The 17,894-nt window shown below is 42.3% G+C and overlaps 3 protein-coding genes across 5 annotated transcripts; 2 read left to right on the top strand and 1 right to left on the bottom strand.

Moving 5' to 3' along the window:
* The first annotated feature begins 1,827 nt into the window (after positions 1-1,827).
* On the top strand, positions 1,828-4,819 carry LOC123729312 (uncharacterized). 2 transcript variants are annotated; one of them, XM_045704192.1, is made up of 3 exons: positions 1,828-2,164; positions 2,336-2,478; positions 3,812-4,819. In XM_045704192.1, the coding sequence occupies exons 1-3, from the start codon at positions 2,128-2,130 to the stop codon at positions 4,223-4,225; spliced, it is 594 nt and encodes a 197-aa protein (XP_045560148.1). In that variant the 5' UTR covers positions 1,828-2,127; the 3' UTR covers positions 4,226-4,819. The 2 variants fall into 2 exon arrangements, with proteins under 2 accessions (XP_045560148.1, XP_045560147.1); XM_045704191.1 differs by lacking the exon at positions 1,828-2,164 and having other exon boundaries at positions 2,279-2,478.
* Positions 4,820-5,303: 484 nt separating this feature from the next.
* spring1 (SREBF pathway regulator in golgi 1) lies at positions 5,304-8,514 on the bottom strand. Its single transcript, XM_014159995.2, has 5 exons — positions 7,817-8,514; positions 7,457-7,613; positions 7,025-7,176; positions 6,632-6,745; positions 5,304-6,253 (listed from the first exon to the last, which is right to left on the bottom strand). Exons 1-5 carry the CDS (start codon positions 7,907-7,909, stop codon positions 6,170-6,172), a joined length of 600 nt encoding a protein of 199 aa, XP_014015470.1. The 5' UTR covers positions 7,910-8,514; the 3' UTR covers positions 5,304-6,169.
* Positions 8,515-8,572: 58 nt separating this feature from the next.
* On the top strand, positions 8,573-17,389 carry rnft2 (ring finger protein, transmembrane 2). Of its 2 annotated transcripts, none has more exons than XM_014159994.2 (10): positions 8,573-8,677; positions 8,942-9,021; positions 9,225-9,712; positions 10,029-10,105; positions 10,297-10,397; positions 10,928-11,081; positions 13,236-13,385; positions 15,937-16,002; positions 16,470-16,571; positions 16,814-17,389. In XM_014159994.2, the coding sequence occupies exons 2-10, from the start codon at positions 8,975-8,977 to the stop codon at positions 16,946-16,948; spliced, it is 1,320 nt and encodes a 439-aa protein (XP_014015469.1). In that variant the 5' UTR covers positions 8,573-8,677; positions 8,942-8,974; the 3' UTR covers positions 16,949-17,389. The 2 variants fall into 2 exon arrangements, with proteins under 2 accessions (XP_014015469.1, XP_045560229.1); XM_045704273.1 differs by having other exon boundaries at positions 8,584-8,677; positions 8,913-9,021.
* Positions 17,390-17,894: the final 505 nt, after the last annotated feature.

Here is a 17,894-nt window from a genome sequence, read left to right as displayed (position 1 = left end):
AACTGTTACTTCTACAGTGTCTGCATCTGGGTCTCACCTAAACGTGATATGTGGTTAATGCACTGCTCTGGTCCCCTTCCCTGCTCCACTCAGACAGCCTTAGCAAGATTATTTTTTTATTCCTTTTTGACCATTTAATGGGAAACTAAACTCAGCAAAAAAAGAAATGTCAACAGCTTTTATTTTCAGCAAACTTAAGATTCAACAACTGAGACATAAACTTAACAAGTTTTACAGACACGTGACTAACATAAATGGAATAATGTGTCCCTGAACAAAGGGGGGGGGGGGTCAAAATCAAAAGTAACAGCCAGTATCTGGTGTGGCCACCAGCTGCATTAAGTACTGCAGTGCATCTCCTCCTCATGGACGGCACCAGATTACCCCACTCTTCCACCAAGGCACCTGCAAGTTCCCGGACATTTCTGGGGGGAATGGCCCTAGCCCTCGCCCTCCGATCCAACAGGTCCCAGACGTGCTCAATGGGATTGAGATCCGGGCTCTTCGCTGGCCATGGCAGAACATTGACATTCCTGTCTTGCAGGAAATCACGCACAGACCGAGCAGTATGGCTGGTGGCATTGTCATGCTGGAGGGTCATATCAGGATGAGCCTGCAGGAAGGGTACCACATGAGAGAGGAGGATGTCTTCCCTGTAACGCACAGCGTTGAGATTGCCTGCAATGACCACAAGCTCAGTCCGATGATGCTGTGACACACCGCCTCAGACCATGACGGACCCTCCACCTCCAAATTGATCCCACTCCAGAGTACAGGCCTCAGTGTAACGCTCATTCCTTCGACGATAAACGCGAATCTGACCATCACCCCTGGTGAGACAAAACCGAGACTGGTCAGTGAAGAGCACTTTTCGCCAGTCCTGTCTGGTCCAGTGACGGTGGGTCACGGTGGGTCCCATAGGCGATGATGTTGCTGGTGATGTCTGGTGAGGACCTGCCTTACAACAGGCCTAGAAGCCCTCAGTCCAGCCTCTCTCAGCCTATTGCGGACAGTCTGAGCACTGATGGAGGGATTGTGCGTTCCTGGTGTAACTCAGGCAGTTGTTGTTGCCATCCTGTACCAGTCACGCAGGTGTGATGTTCGGATGTACTGATCCTGTGCAGGTGTTGTTACACGTGGTCTGCCACTGCCAGGACGATCAGCAGTCCGTCCTGTCTCCCTGTAGCGCTGTCTTGGGCGTCTCACAGTACGGACATTGCAATTTATTGCCCTGGCCACATCTGCAGTCCTCATGCCTCCTTGCAGCATGCCTAAGGCACGTTCACGCAGATGAGCAGGGACCCTGGGCATCTTTCTTTTGGTGTTTTTCAGAGTCCGTAGAAAGGCCTCTTTTTAGTGTCCTAAGTTTTCATAACTGTGACCTTAATTGCCTACCGTCTGTAAGCTGTTAGTGTCATAACGACCCTTCCAAAGGTGGATGTTCATTAATTGTTTATGGTTCATTGAACAAGCATGGGAAACAGTATTTAAACCCTTTACAATGAAGATCTGTTTAGTTATTTGGATTTTTACTTATTATCTTTGAAAGACAGGGTCCTGAAAAAGGGACGTTTCTTTTTTTGCTGAGTATATAACAGCAAGTAACTTACTTGTTACCCAGAACAATTTGATATATTGGGATAAAAACAGCTGGACTGGGCCTTTAATAGATGATTACACACAACATGACAAACATGGCATTGTGAATGTATTCTGGTTCAAAAAGCTCAATGCATACCTTCAGCCTGAGCCGAGCTTTCTGTAGTAGCAGTTGCATCAGTTTCTTGCACGTCAACTTCCTGAAGTTGAGAAATAGGTAGGTGTCATGGGAATAATACCTGGTGATTCAGTGGATATTTAGACATGTAACTCACCGGCCACGAAAAACAAACTGAAGATGAGTTTGGTTAAGCAAATAACCACATAAAAGGAAACATCTCAATTGATTTTTCTGATGGGTTTTCACCTTGTGTGATATCACATTGTAAGATATGAAGGAAGTTGATCATATCCGTATAACTTTTTTTCAACATATGACGAAGCAAAATGAATATAAGACTGTGACCACTGTCAGTGGGCTGAGCAACTCATTCTTGGCTAAACTATAAGCAAGGAAAAACTAAATATATGACATATGAAATGTTATATGTGAAGTTAACTGCAGGTAATATTATGCAACATCTGTGTCCACAACTACACTCAATTACAACATATTACAGCAAGAAAGGTTTTGCAAATTATACACAAAGACCTACTCGAAAACCATGTGTACTTTAATTCATGTCTTTCAGTATTGGAAAATACTATTGTAATTTTGCGTTGACTTCTTTCCCAGGACTTAAAGCATTGTGCATATTGGTGATGATGGTCACTCTGGAGGCTGACTCTTTTCGCCGAATGAAATCACCCTGGGGCTGCAGGGTCAAGGAGCTAACCACTCTCACCAAAACACTCATCAATGACAGCCTAACCAGCTATGTAAGTAGCTACATCTGTCTTAATATGCCATTTAACAGACGCTTTTATCCAAAGCAACTTACAGCGCATATATAAAAATGTTGTATGTGATCCCAGCAGGAATTGAACCCACAGCCTTTCTTGGAGTTGCTAGTTCTACCATTCTCTTACCAACTAAAGCCACACACCACCTGAACCAAACAGTCTTCAGTAGCTTTGTTTCCATTAACTTCCCCATGGATTTTTTTTGTCTATAAATGCGATAATTGCCTTCTAGGGTGCTTTGCCATTTCACTATTTTGTTTCGATAAAAACAGCTGGTCGTAATGACGTCACACCTATACAAAAACTTAACAATTGCGAAATACTTTTGAAGGTACGCAGGGACGTGATGTGTCGAATAAAAATGTGGTGGTTAAAGTGTTTCCATTACCCATTTAGACAAATTGCGCATTAATAAATTGGCGACAGCCTGTATGCCCTCCCACCTATCCGCGAAAGCCAGCATGGATAGAATGCAATAATATAATAATTCTCATTATTCTCATATAATAATTCTCATGTGCCAACGTATCGACAAGGTCCGTGCCATTGTGAAACTTACCCTCCTGTAGATCTGAAATAATTGGATGTTGAAACAACTTACCAGCCAACCAGAAAAGCAAGCCGATGCAGTAACCCCCCCCCCAAAAAAAATAAAAAATAAAATGTGAAACAGTATTTTGCAAGCGTTAGTCATTTAGAATGACATGTGGAGTGAAGGTTGTGGTTACATGATGACAACACGTGCCCCATGTACCTTCAAAAGTATTCGGCAATCATAATTTATTAGAAAAACTGTTTCCATCGTCATTTGTCGCAATTAAGTTAGACAAAAGAAAAATCCACCTGTATAAAGAATTACAATGTTGTCCATCTTTAGAAAATGTCTCCAATCTTCCGTTTCCATTACACGTGATTTTTGTTGTTGTTGCTTTTGTCGAATAAACCTGGGTCAATAGAAACCTGCCTACTGACTGACTTTAGTAACCGTGCTTACTTACATACTGTACCTGTACAATTACTACTGTCCTGTTCCCTTGGGTCCCATCATGTTCCTTTCAGTTCTTTACTTATTGATCCACGCAAATTCCAACGTCTTCCTTTCTGGCAATTTGGAGAAAGACAAGTCAGTTCATGGGTCAAAATACCAACTGTTGTTACTGGGATATTAATTGCCCTCTTTATTTAACTGAGACATTCTGTCCATGATAAGTAACAACTGAAAAACATTGACTTAAAACAGAATTTACTGAAGACATTCCATCATGTCAGAGTACATATTTATGGTCTATTTTCAAATCTCTTTTCCCAGATGGCAGCCAATGGACAGAACCAACCTTTTGCCCTGGGGTTTCCAGATCTGGACCTCAACAGTACCTCACCTTCCCCTCTGGAGAGAGCTCAGTGTGGGCTACACTTCATTGGCAAGGCCCTGGAAGAAGTCCTCAAGGACCAAGAGAGTGACCTGAACCCAGATCACATATCAATGCACAACAACCTGAATGACTCTGTTACCATGGTGTGGAGGCTATCTGCCTGTCTGAAGATAACCTTTGGGGGTGACTGCACCCAGAAGCCAGCCCACCCCGAGATGCCCAAGCCCCCCTTTCAGAGGAAGCGTTGGAGCATTACCCTGCTGGAGGAGTCACGGGACTTCCTGGTTTGGGTGGAGTCTGTGGATTCCAGAATAGTGAATAGTGGAGTAGTGGATTCCAGAATACCATAGATTCTATAATCACTGAGTTATATTTTATTTATTATAATATTAATGTATTTGATGAATTGAAGGTATTTATTCGTCTTAAATGCTATTTATTCCGATATATTTCATACAAATTTTATGGATGCATTCTTTTAGTACAAAGTTTCAGCATATTACCAGCACATGTCTGTCTACAGCAACAGCATTTCTGTTTTCTTATAAAGCTGATTTGTATTGGAAGTTCTGCAATAATAATAATACCATTGCCAAACAGTGTCATGATGACATAGTTCTAATAGTTTGTGTTAAATGAAACTGTTTGCATACTTAGTGGACAGGCCTACACTGTGTTCCCTTCCCATGTGACAGTCATTAATCAAATTGCCATGAATGAACATTTGTCAGGACCTTAATATATTTTCTAATTACAAGACAGATTCTGTTTTCACAGCTTTCAGGATGATTAATTGTTTAGCTCTGGCCATGTTCCCCAAGTGGATAATTTAAAGGCATGGAGAATTATTATATCTGCATAGGGCTACTGTGCATCCCAAATGGCACTCTATATAGGGGCGGCAGGTAGCCTAGTGAGGAGGCAGGTAGCCTAGTGGTTAAAGCATTGGGCCAGTAACCGAAAGGTTGCTAGGTCGAATCCCCTGACAAGGTAAAAATCTGTTGTCTGCCCCTGAACAAGGCAGTTAACCCAGTGTTCCTAGGCCATCATTGTAAATAAGAATTTGTTCTTAACTGACTTGCCTAGTTAAATAAAAATATACCTGCACCCTACATAGTGTATAAATTACAACCACTGAAAGCCCCTTCAAATCAAGCGAGATGCTTCAAGCTCAAACACTTCTGAAGTTGTGATACTGTCCAAGTTTCCTATCCTCCACTTTGTGAAAAACTAAAAGATGTTTAAAAAGTTTTCATTTTGTCATACTGTATATTAAAATATGCCAATTCTAGTTGATACAGCTCTGACCCCCGATAAACATTATCCAATATATAGAACACTTTCATACTGTGAAATACATACAAACTTATTTAATAAAATACCGAGAATTATTCTGAAAGAGTCTGCGCAATGTAAACCGTGAGCCGATTACTTTCAGTCACTTTATTAAATAACCAGTCAGTCAATATCCATACACGACTACACACAAAAGTAAAGACACATTCTTTATAGTTTGTTTTGATATTCAACAATAAGGACTAAACAACCGATATCAACCTTCAGTATATCGTCAGGCTTTAAATACAGACCTTTATAACATGGGTCGTGTTCATTTTGCACCAAACAAAAGAAAACAGACTAAAACATGTGAGACTCAAACACTTTTAAACATTTTCTGTTGCATGCCCTAATGAACATGACCATAATGTGGAACAATGGCAGCATGAGGTGAATCCTAACTGGTCTAATGAGCGAATGAGACCTGATGATCATCACTGATGAAGTTATGAAGCTATGCACTTATGAAGTGTAAATAATATAGCTATATCACATACAGTATTTGTCCATTGTTGTGAGGTTACGATAGTGTTCTTCGGAGCCATATGTAGAGACTGTTACTCACATTACTTTATCAAAAGGTTCAACATGGCGTCCGTTATTGTCAGTCAAATCCCCTCTATACAGGGTTTGGTGTTTTTGGTGGCTCCCGTTAAGCACCGTATGGTGTCAGACGTTTCAAGGCCATTATGTCGACACAAGATGAAGGGGAATCCCGTCTTCCCACGGAGCATCAAGGTGTGTCTCTTGGCTCATAGTTGGACCATTTCTTTACATTCTCGTAAGTCCCAGACAACCATTATTAGTTTCTATACAGTCTCATAGGTCCCAGAGGACCTTTATTAGTTTCTATACAGTCTCATAGGTCCCAGAGGACCTTTATTAGTTTCTATACAGTCTCGTATGTCCCAGAGGACCTTTATTAGTTTCTATACAGTCTCGTAGGTACCAAACAATCATATAGGCAGGAGTTCAGGTGGACTTTCTCCATAACAGTATTTTGCTTGTGGATTTCTGTAGGTATTTTCATGTTGGACACTCTACAGGAGCAAAAAAAGAAGGTAAACACAACCAATAGAATGTTTTACATCAATCTCTCTTGCTATCTCTGCATGACAGGATGTGGGTAGGGTCTGGGAGTGATCAGAGACCTGGGCCCAGATTCACAAAACCTGAAGAATACATTTTTCATTAACTGCCATTCTTTCTATAAAAGCGAGCTAAATCGGTTGCCTAGCAACACACATCTTAAGAAGCTTCATAAGAAAATCTTTCAATCTTGTTGAAGAATTGCACTTACAAACTATCTTATGAACTTGTTTTTTTCTTAAGAAGCGTGTTACATTATTGCGTAAGAAGTGTTTTGTGAATCTGGGCCCTGTTATCCTTGTTTGTTTCATGTAGACAACTCAACCTACCTGTGATGAAGTCCGACACTTGGCTAAACACAGCTCAAAGTGGTCCTCCACGGCTGTGAATAGGTTCTGGAAGCCATCTGCAGCTCTGTTCAGGAAACTCTCTAGAAGAGGTTGCTGAGAAGGAGAGAATATGAGAAAGAGAGAGAGGGGTAGAGGTGCAACAGTCAGATCAAAATCTGGTACTTCTCACATGGATTAGTCATAACACAACCACTGCAAAAGGTTCAGATGAAAACAACGTAAAGTTAAAGATGCCAGGGTAAGATTGAGATTTGACTCCATGACTGAAATGCCATGCACCCAAAAGATGTACATGCAAAAGATGAAAATTCTCATTTGGAACAAAACATTTTGCTGTTGGATGCAGCTCAACAAGTGCCACAGCTTGAATACCTTATCAGGCTGGAGGCAGCAGGACACACAGTGCTCGTAGATGTTGCAGCAGCCATTGGCCAGACAGCTTTTACAAATGTACTGTCTTGAGCTGGGGGCATTGACATTACAGCAACCATTCACCAGCAGATCGTTTCTGTCACAGACATAACCTGTGGGGACATTCACATGTAAAATGGATTAGTGACTTGAATATTGAAGTGGTATTTTATAATACCTCAATGATAAGGGCTTTTCTCACATCATCTTTCCTTAAAATGCATTGGGGAAGAAGGACAGGGGGGAGGGACCTTGGGTATTCTTCTCAAATACAGTTGAAAAGGAGGTGAGGAGATTGTGAGGAATCACAGAAAAAAAACTGTTGGAGAAAGAGGTGTTATTTCCTAAGGGATAACAAGTGAGTGAATGAGTCCAGTTAGATTCATAACTCACCCAGTTCATCTGTGAGCAGCGTTTTGCCCTGAATGGAGTTCCGGCACTGAGTGATCTGCCTGCTACTGTTGCCCAGGTTGAACCTGACTTTCCATGGGATCCGGTGATCCGGGTCCCTGGCCTCCAACAGGTTGCGATCCCGTATGGTTCTCTCCTCCTGCATAACACATCACAATATATATCTCACACACACATCTTGTATAGCCAAAAGTCAAGACCTTGCTGCATGACAGATAGATAGTCAGGTGTGGTTTGACAAACTAGTATAGCCTAGAGCTGGACCTCATATCAATCAAATGTATTTATAAATCTGTGTTCTGTGGACTAAATATACACCTGAGATGTCAAGAGTTTAAATACCTGTTTCAAGGTGCTGGTTAGGAAGTAGATCAAAGACAGTCCAAACACCACACCTAGCACCCAACGTTTTCTCAGTAACCTTCTTAGCACCATGGCATGACGTTATTGGGAGATCCCTGATTGGATTACAGCAATGCTAACTAGATAATGTTAGCTCGATAAACCATATGGTAGCTAGAGACTTCTGGTTCAACTGGGGTGTCTGGTTATGATTGGCAGTTTAGAAATCACGTTCAATAACTGAGAGCTTCGTTTGGTCAACACCACAACCTAACCCATTTTGCTGGCTAGCTAGCAATGCTAGGCAAGAAACCGTGGTAGCTAACGTTAGCTAGTTATATGTATATATATACGCTGTAGAGAAGGACCACAGCTGTGCTAGGTAGGTAGCTACAAAGTAACGTACATATTCGCTAGCCGTTTTGGATAAAGACTGCTTTGTTAGCCTGCGTCGCTGGAAACAAGCTAACGATGCTAGGCTAACTACTCACCCAGCTAGCTAGACTGACAGTTAACATTAGCTAGCTAAGGTTACCTGCCGTGAGATGCATTACCTAGAGTTAGCTGGCTATAACTCTACTGACAAATTACATATATTGTTGACGTTGCCTTCAGATAAATGACCGAGAAAGCTTCGAAAATAAACAACGTTTTTCCCATGAAATCTGACGTCCACCATCAAAACAATTCCCTAACACGGATCACACATCCGTGGGAAAGTGAACGCTGATTGGCCGAGTTGAAATTTCAGTGACGTCATACAGGAAAAACATCGTCGCGAGCCAGGCCAGGCAAGCCGCAGGGGTGTGTAGGCAAAATAACTACAAGGGAATGAGAATAATAAACAGAACGATGATTCAGGTGAGACCAACAATTCCCGTGGACAGATATTAACTAAGAATCATGCATATAAATCATGCAATACAGAAATCAGTAAACCATTGTACTGTACATGTAAATGGTGGCGTGATGGTGCGACTGCCAACCATCATAGCTAGTTAGCGTTAGCTATCTGCGGTTAGCCAAGTGTTGCAATAAAGTCTATCCAACCATCGATACTCTCCTTGCGGCGTTGTACTGTATTCACTTATTGCAGTCTGTGTGTCTGTCTGCACCCCATCATAGCCCTGGATCACTCGGGGATGAACTGGATGTGCCATGCAGAGAAGACACAGCAGCAACACGGATGGCATGCCCTCTGAAAGGTTTGAGTTCACGTCCTAGGACACAGGCATTTGCAGGTTCATCATCACAACCTGAAATTGTGCACTAAAGAGGATTGAATATATATATTATAACTGGTTAACTTCAGGAGCCAAATCCATTGAAAGGCAATGCAAGAAATAGACAATAGACAACAGTATTTGAACCGTCAAAAGATGCAGTTGATCCTCTCTCTGCTCTCCAGGAGCCGTAGCCAAACCCTTGGATCAGAAAGCAGCCTGGACGAAGGAGGTGTGTTTGACTGCCTGAAACCCGACTCGCCCACCTCCCCCCAGCAGCTCTTCTCTGGCCTGGTTGGGGTCGGGGTTCCCTCGGGATCTGGTGTGCCCTCCGCAAACTTCCAGGCGGCTGGCCTTGTTCTGGGGACTCCTCCAGACGTCTTCATCCAGATGACTGCCTCCTCCAGGGAGGAAGGGGGGCCACACCGCTCTGAGTGTGGGCCCTACCTCCCCCGCCCGCCCCCGCACCATCATCACAACCACCACCACTTTCACCAGCCGCTACAGCACCGTGCATCCGGAGAGAGGCATGGGAACAGGGAGGAGGCCTCGGAGGACCCCTCTACACCGGCTCCGGCCTTGTCGGAGCTGAAGCCTGTAGTCACCTGGCTACAAAGGGGGTTCCCGTTCATCCTGATCCTCCTGGCTAAAGTGTGTTTTCAGCACAAGCTCGGTAAGACTGGTTTTAGATCGCAATAAAAAAAATGACTCTTACACTTGTGTAGTAACACCAATACTACACTGATATACTACACTGAAATAAATACTATACTGATAAATACCTCACTGATATAAATACTACACAGATATACTAGACTGATATAAAGACTACACTAATGACAATGTTTTTATTAGTAGTTGCTTGGTAATTGTATAGTATTGGAGTTGGTCGTTTTGTGGAATAAGTAGAATAAGGAACATTTGGAAACTTTGGACGTGTCAGATACTGTGTGTGACTGACTGGTAACTCTTCTGTTTCTCTCTGGTAGGTATTGCTGTGTGTGTTGGGATGGCCAGCACGTTTGCCTTCGCCAATTCATCGTTCAAGCACCAGGTGTCACTACGGGTAATTTTCACCTTTTGTACATCTTTGATATGAGAGCATAACTCTTATACTTTCTATAAACATTTGAGCTCATTATTTGAGTGTTATCGAGTCTATGTAAATAGCTAGCTCGAGAGAAAGTGAGAGTATGCGTACATTAGTGATTAGTAAAGTATTTGATTATTTACTATTTGTCTGTCTGTGCATATCAGGAGGAGAGGTCTGTGGTTGTAGCTCTCTGGATGATCATGTTCCTATCTGGAAACATAGTGTATCTCTACTACACATTCAGTGCTGAGGAGCTGTACAACAGGTAGGGTAAAATCATGTCTTGTGATTCTTTCTTATGGTATTGCACTGAAAACACTACAATGCACTGAAAACCTTACATTGCACTGAAGACCCAACATTGTCAACCATCCAATATTTAGGCCTAATGGTTTACAGTTGGCTGACATTGACATTTACCTCTTTGATATTCTTTTCTTTCTCATCGATCTGTATACAGTATGACTGTGGTAATTTATTCATTCAGTTTTGTCCTTTTTGTTGTTGTAATATGATTTTCATTATCTTTAGGCATATGTTACCATGTGCCTTCTTGTCCTGTGAGTATTGATTTTCGTTTATCATTTCACCTGTTTTCACATTTTGTTTTGTCCTCAACATTTTTAGTCATGTTGTTCATTTTTGGTACTGTCTTCTGTTGATCCATGAATGTGTCCCTTGTAACCATTAGAGACTAGACCAGACATAAGGTATCACATCCATCCACGATCTAACCTCAACCTGTAAAGTACTGAAGTTTGTCTCATCTCTGCCCCCCCCCCCCCCCCAAATCAGTCTGATGTTTGCAACGCCCAACATAAACAGCTTTGACTTCTTTGATCTAATCTGGGCGGTGGGGATCACCGACTTTGTTCTCAAGTACTTTACTATCGGCCTGAAGTGCTTCATCCTGTTTCTACCCAAAATCCTCCTGGCCTTCAAATCCAGGGTAAGAGCCTGTGTTAGTGTGTTTTTATATTCATAAAAGCTTTTACTGTTTTCCTCAGGGTCACAGCTTGTGTGTGTTTTATATTCATTAAAGTTTCCCTCATGTCCTTGGGGTCACAGTGTGGGAGTGTGTGTATTGATGTCTTATCCACATGACAGTTTTGCTTATAACCTGTGGTCACAGAAAGAGTGTGTGTCTGTGATTGTGTATCTGTATGTGTTCCATCAGTGTGCAGGTTTTGCACCTGGGGCTCACAGTATGTTTTGACCAGTGATTTGTACATACACTAGATTACTGATAGGGGGTGCTGTGTTGAAGCCACCGTGCCTCCATATTGGCATTCCTATACCATTGTAAAAAATATTCTGGAATCTATAGAAATGCATTTATTAATGTCTATTTGTTTTTGCCACATTTATTCTGTTACAGACCCCTTAATGCATACTTTTAAATTACATGTGAGCTAAACATATATTTTTTTAAATATATAAAAGTGTTTGCTTAAACTATATATTTTTGAGATTACTAATGCCACTGGCCCCACTACAACAACAAATATTTAAATACATGTCATTTTGTCCATGAAACATTTAATTGAAATACTGTTGAATTCCATTCATTCCTATGGATGGCTGCTCCTACTGGGGAGTGCCAAAATCACTGACCGGTGGCTTCAAAGCCTCTCAATGGCCAATACATAAAATCAGCAATCCAGGGTTTATATACATCATTGGTTTTGACTCGGCTAATAAACAGGCCAATCAGAGAGTTAGGCTGCTGCCACTGAGCTCATTCATCCTGGGGGACTGCAAGGGTGAGGTCATCACTCCCTGGGGCTGGACCATTACTGTGGTGTGTGTGTGTGTGCTCCCACTACCCCTCACTTTCGGCTGCTGGGGAAGCCCGCGCCACGCAAACACTAAACCGACCGACCGACCAACCCCCACCTCAGCCACCATCCTCTGCCTTCCTGCCCCCCCCCCCCACCCCCTTACAGAAAAAGACAGGCCAGACTCATGTACATTGATTTATTATTTTATTTAGTTTGCTCTACTGTTTCTTCAACATTGCTCCTTGCCTGGCTACATTTTTGGCACTGTCAGTGCACTCCACTCCAGGGAAATGTATTTTCTAGTATCCATGCATCCACCTGAAGCAAGATTTAATGAAAACATGTTTTTAGCAGCTGAGGGGGATAACTCATAACAGTGGCGTACCCTAACTGCTGGTTAGGTTTTGATTGGTAGTCTGAGAGGTCAGCGTCACTAATGAAAAAAAAACAGCAGGAAGTCCCAGAATGCGTTGGAACTGCTGCCGTGGCTCAAAGTTTCTGGCCGGAGTCCAGTTTTTGTTTGACACACATTGTGTGTTTGCGGGGGACAACAATAAGGAAAGATGAATTTCCTGCTTGCAGAGGTCTCCCATCCTCAGTCCCCCCTCGACAGTTTCCAACCCAGAGTGATTAATCTCTGTCAGGTGATATCCACATAACCATTATACATACTGTGATGCCACTGGGAATCCATTTCCTGTTAGTGTTGGCCTTCTGTTTTTGAACCCCCCCCACTCCTCCCACACACACAGCAACAATAGGAACTTTTTATTTTAGAAGAGTACTGTCGCCTTGTCCTCCTGGCTTCCCCTGTGGCATCCATTGGAGAGCGAAGAGGAGTGGCCTCTTAAAGAAAAGATGGCTGCCCCCGTAGGTTGACTTGCCTAGGGCTGAACTGTGTGGGTAGCAGGTGAAGAGAGCCGAGTGGCTGTCAGTTTCTCTTGCAGTGTGTGGAAATTGCCTTTTTCTGCTGTGAAGCTGCAGCCTGCGGAGCCTCGCCGGTGGCCGTGCTTAGGCTGGAACTTGTTGCTTGCAGTGTGCTGCTCATCAACAGATAGGCCTAGAGCTAGCCTTATATGTGCTGTTTTTTGGTCATTTACTTAACTTAAAGAAAAACAGATTCTATATTGAGGGTACATACACTTATCTTTGAAGATTAAAATTAGTTTGAGATGAAACCTCCGTTTTTTTCTGTATTTCTCTTTTTCACACCATCTCAAACCACCCATCAACCACAGACATTGTTCAGATGAAACATAAAACATGTATTACATGCATTTCCAATGTCTTATCAGTGTCCTCCGTGTGTGTGAATGTCGCAGGGTAAGTTCTACCTGGTGATAGAGGAGCTGAGTCAGTTGTTCAGGGCCTTGGTGCCCATCCAGCTGTGGTACAAGTACATCATGGGAGAGGACCCGTCCACCAGCTACTTCCTAGGAGCCATGCTCATTATCAGCTACAGCCTCTGCAAGGTAACGTAGTGCTAATATAACTCACACTCAGCCTCTACGAGGTAACGTAGTGCTAATATAACTCACACTCAGCCTCTGCAAGGTAACGTAGTGCTAATATAACTCACACTCAGCCTCTACGAGGTAACGTAGTGCTAATATAACTCACACTCAGCCTCTGCAAGGTAACGTAGTGCTAATATAACTCACACTCAGCCTCTGCGAGGTAACGTAGCGCTAATATAACTCACATTCAGCCTCTACGAGGTAACGCAGTGCTAATATAACTCACACTCAGCCTCTACGAGGTCACGTAGTGCTAATATAACTCACACAGCCTCTATGAGGTAACGTAGTGCTAATATAACTCACACTCAGCCTCTACGAGGTAACGCAGTGCTAATATAACTCACACTCAGCCTCTACGAGGTAACGTAGTGCTAATATAACTCACACAGCCTCTATGAGGTAACGTAGTGCTAATAAAACTCACACTCAGTCTCTACGATGTAACGTAGTGCTAATAAAACTCACACTTAGCCTGCAAGGTAACGTAGCGCTAATAAAACTCACATTCAGTCTCTGCAAGGTAACGTAGTGCTAATAAAACTCACACTCAGCCTCTGCAAGGTAACGTAGCGCTAATATAACTCACACTCAAACCTCTGCAAGGTAATGTAGCGCTAATATAACTCACACTCACCCTCTACAAGGTAACGTAGTGCTAATATAACTCACACTCAGGCTCTATGAGGTAACATAGTGCTAATAAAACTCACACTCAGCCTCTACGAGGTAACGTAGTGCTAAAAAGAACTCACACTCAGCCTCTGCGAGGTAACGTAGTGCTAATATAACTCACACTCAGCCTCTGCAAGGTAACGTAGTGCTAATATAACTCACACTCAGCCTCTGCAAGGTAACGTTGTGCTAATATAACTCACACTCAGGCTCTGCGAGGTAACGTAGCGCTAATATAACTCACACTCAGCCTCTACGAGGTAACGTAGTGCTAATATAACTTACACTCAGCCTCTACGAGGTAATGTAGTGCTAATATAACTCACACTCATTCTCTACGAGGTCACGTAGTGCTAATATAACTCACACTCAGCCTCTACGAGGTCACGTAGTGCTAATATAACTCACAGGCAGCCTCTACGAGGTAACGTAGTGCTAATATAACTCACACTCAGCCTCTACGAGTTCACGTAGTGCTAATATAACTCACACTCAGCCTCTACGAGGTCACGTAGTGCTAATATAACTCACACTCAGCCTCTACGAGGTCACGTAGTGCTAATATAACTCACACTCAGCCTCTACGAGGTCACGTAGTGTTAATAAAACTCACACTCAGCCTCTACGAGGTCACGTAGTGTTAATGAAACTCACACTCAGCCTCTACGAGGTAACGTAGTGCTAATATAACTCACACTCAGCCTCTACGAGGTAACGTAGTGCATATATAACTCACACTCAGCCTCTACGAGTTCACGTAGTGCTAATATAACTCACACTCAGCCTCTACGAGTTCACGTAGTGCTAATATAACTCACACTCAGCCTCTACGAGGTCACGTAGTGCTAATATAACTCACACTCAGCCTCTACGAGGTCACGTAGTGTTAATAAAACTCACACTCAGCCTCTACGAGGTCACGTAGTGTTAATGAAACTCACACTCAGCCTCTACGAGGTAACGTAGTGCTAATATAACTCACACTCAGCCTCTACGAGGTAACGTAGTGCATATATAACTCACACTCATCCTCTACGAGGTAACGTAGCGCTAATATAACTCACACTCAGCCTCTGCCAGGTAATGTAGTGGTAACATAACTCACACTCAGGCTCTGCGAGGTAACGTAGTGCTAATATAACTCACACTTAGCCTCTACGAGGTAACGTAGTGCTAATATAACTCACACTCAGCCTCTACGAGGTAACGTAGCGCTAATATAACTCACACTCAGCCTCTGCAAGGTAACATAGTGCTAATATAACTTACACTTCTTTATGTGTAGGTGGTAGTAGTTCTATTCAATGTTGTTGGAGTAGCCTGTTCAATGGAGCCATATTCAGTTATATTCAACTCTGTATATTCAATGGAGTTGTTGGTACTGTGATTGCTAAATGTGGGTGGGTGGGGGTAGTGTATGTGCAAGAAATGCATGATAAATAGGCTAAAGCATGAAGACGTCATGGGTGGCTACAGCTTTCAAAGTATTTTGGGTTGAGATTAGACACTGGAGAAATTGAGTCAGAATTGTTCATAGATGAGTGTCCTCAGAAGGTTACAAAATGGGACAGGACACTGCACCTCACTGAGTGGTTAAAGAATAGAACATTACATTCAGTTAAGAATAGAAGAGGAACCAAAAGATATTGACCTAGTAGAGAATTGTGTTAGTTAGAAAGAACGTCATAAATTAGAATTTTGTAATGTTTTCACGATAAAATTCAGTGGTCACCAACCCTGTTCCTGGAAAGCTGGAGGTGCAGGCTTTTGTTCCATCCCTGCACTAATGCACCCGATTCTATAGCCTTAACTGTTTGTGTTTATCTTTCAGTCGTTTGACCTCTGTGGACGAGTATCAGCCATACGCAAGGCCATGGCAATTCTCTGCAGTTCTCAGGTGAGAAATTATTACTTTTTTTAAATACAAGTATCTGGGTCAATTAGCAGCCCACTTCACTATCCTATAGCCATTGAAGTAATATTTCTAGCTAAAGTAGTACACCTTCAACTATCAACTGGTTGTGCCTGATCTTGCTCTCTGATTGAGCTATATTACTACATATACATTATTAGAATGCACAACATATACACTGAGTTGACCCTGTATGGAATGGGAAGGTAAACATTTACATTTAAAAAATATATATTATTTTGTAATTTAGTAGACGCTCTTATCCAGAGCGACGTACAGGAGCAATTAGGGTTAAGTGCCTTGGTCAAAGGGCACATCGACCGATTTTTCACCTATTCGGCTCAGGGATTCGAACCAGCAAACTTTTGGTTACCGGCAGCCTTTTGGTTAACCGCTAGCCTACCTGCCTTTGTCTCTTTGTAACCACGTACTTGCTGCTCTATCACCCACAGAGTTATGGTGTGAGAGCCAGCAGCCAGCAGTGCAGTGAAGCCGGGGACGTGTGTGCTATTTGTCAGGGCGACTTCAGAGACCCCATCGTTCTTCTCTGTCAGGTGAGGGGACATATATGAACCCATGGCCCTGGCTCTAGCTACTATCCTCACTAGTATGTTATTCACTGCTAAGAGTTCTATGTTACATTTGTGTCAGGTTGTCATTTTTTAGCAACAGCTGATTGTGTGATATTGTGGGCAATCTGTGGTGTAGACAGTAAGTAGAGTAGTGTCATGTCATAGGTGATGGAGTGCATGTAACGGTAAATGTAATTTTGTCTGTCTGTCTCTCTCCCCTCTAGCATGTGTTCTGTGAGGAGTGCCTGTGTCTGTGGTTTGACCGTGAGCGAACGTGCCCCCTGTGTCGATCTGCAGTCATAGAGACCCTGCACTGCTGGAAGGACGGCACCACCTCTGCCCACGTCCAGATCTACTAGTGACTGATGGCCAGATGCCCACCAGACACTGGGGGGCACTATGGAGTCCAATTTAGTATGCCATTTATGTATCAAGTCAGTTACTATACCTTCTCTACACCGCTGTCACTATCCCTATCACACTGCTTGTCTAAGTTTGGCTTCAGCCATGTCTTGCAAAGAAATAGAATATTAACTTATCTCAGTGTGACCCAGCACCGTGTGGTATGGGTTAGTATTCTGGCAAAGGGTACCTATAATAGTATCTCAGTACAACAATTGCTTGTTTGCTCATGTATTTAGTTTTATTTAGTTACTTATGCATTTCAGTTGATTTCTAGTGTAGATTCAGCTTATGTTTAATGACATTATTTAAAATACAAAAACTTTATAGAAAAAGTCACAGGTTCTGTTGTCTTTCATTGTGTATCAGACTTTCCAATTAAACCATGACTTATGCAGTATTGTTCAACATTTATTGAATGTTTTATGTTGTCACGATATTACTCATTGCATAATAATGATAGCATTAATGCATTTTTACTTTTCAAACTTTTATTATCTAGATTGAGCACAGAATTCACAATGTAATACATATTTAAATAGCATGTAAAGAACACATTCTTTATAAAAGACACAGATTCAGCACTGCAATTGAAAACTACAGTTTTTGTGATATAAAAACAGCTTATGACTTGTAAACATAAATAGCATGCCCTTATATTTGCACATGATTTCTTGCACGGTTTCATTAACATTATCTGCATGAACAAGCTACAAAATGCTGAGCCCCCAAGCCCATTTCAAAAGTTCCAAAAAATGTAACAGTTGATGTATTCCCCTTTCTCTTCAGTCATCAATATTTGATACAGCCCACAGCATTATTCACCTAATAAAAATAAATGACTATAGAAACAAAAAAACGGTAGGAAAAAAATCGTATCAAAATTGATTTTCATTTGTAGTG

The sequence above is a fragment of the Salmo salar genome, chromosome ssa20 (genome assembly GCF_905237065.1).
Source record: "Salmo salar chromosome ssa20, Ssal_v3.1, whole genome shotgun sequence".
NCBI lineage: Eukaryota > Metazoa > Chordata > Actinopteri > Salmoniformes > Salmonidae > Salmo > Salmo salar.
This window is presented reverse-complemented; position numbering and strand designations above follow the sequence as displayed.

What these genes read in the sequence shown, in the direction of transcription:
- LOC123729312 (XM_045704191.1), top strand. Translation starts at nt 2,281, where the DNA reads ATGTCTTTCAGTATTGGAAAATACTATTGTAATTTTGCGTTGACTTCT. An exon ending in ATGACAGCCTAACCAGCTAT is followed by an intron (nt 2,479 to 3,811) that starts GTAAGTAGCTAC and finishes CTCTTTTCCCAG; the next exon opens with ATGGCAGCCAATGGACAGAA.
- spring1 (XM_014159995.2), bottom strand. Translation starts at nt 7,909, where the DNA reads ATGGTGCTAAGAAGGTTACTGAGAAAACGTTGGGTGCTAGGTGTGGTG. An exon ending in TAACCAGCACCTTGAAACAG is followed by an intron (nt 7,614 to 7,816) that starts GTATTTAAACTC and finishes TGTGTTATGCAG; the next exon opens with GAGGAGAGAACCATACGGGA. An exon ending in GCTGCCTCCAGCCTGATAAG is followed by an intron (nt 6,746 to 7,024) that starts GTATTCAAGCTG and finishes TCTCCTTCTCAG; the next exon opens with CAACCTCTTCTAGAGAGTTT.
- rnft2 (XM_014159994.2), top strand. Translation starts at nt 8,975, where the DNA reads ATGCAGAGAAGACACAGCAGCAACACGGATGGCATGCCCTCTGAAAG. An exon ending in TCAGCTACAGCCTCTGCAAG is followed by an intron (nt 13,386 to 15,936) that starts GTAACGTAGTGC and finishes TTTATCTTTCAG; the next exon opens with TCGTTTGACCTCTGTGGACG. An exon ending in CCATCGTTCTTCTCTGTCAG is followed by an intron (nt 16,572 to 16,813) that starts GTGAGGGGACAT and finishes TCTCCCCTCTAG; the next exon opens with CATGTGTTCTGTGAGGAGTG.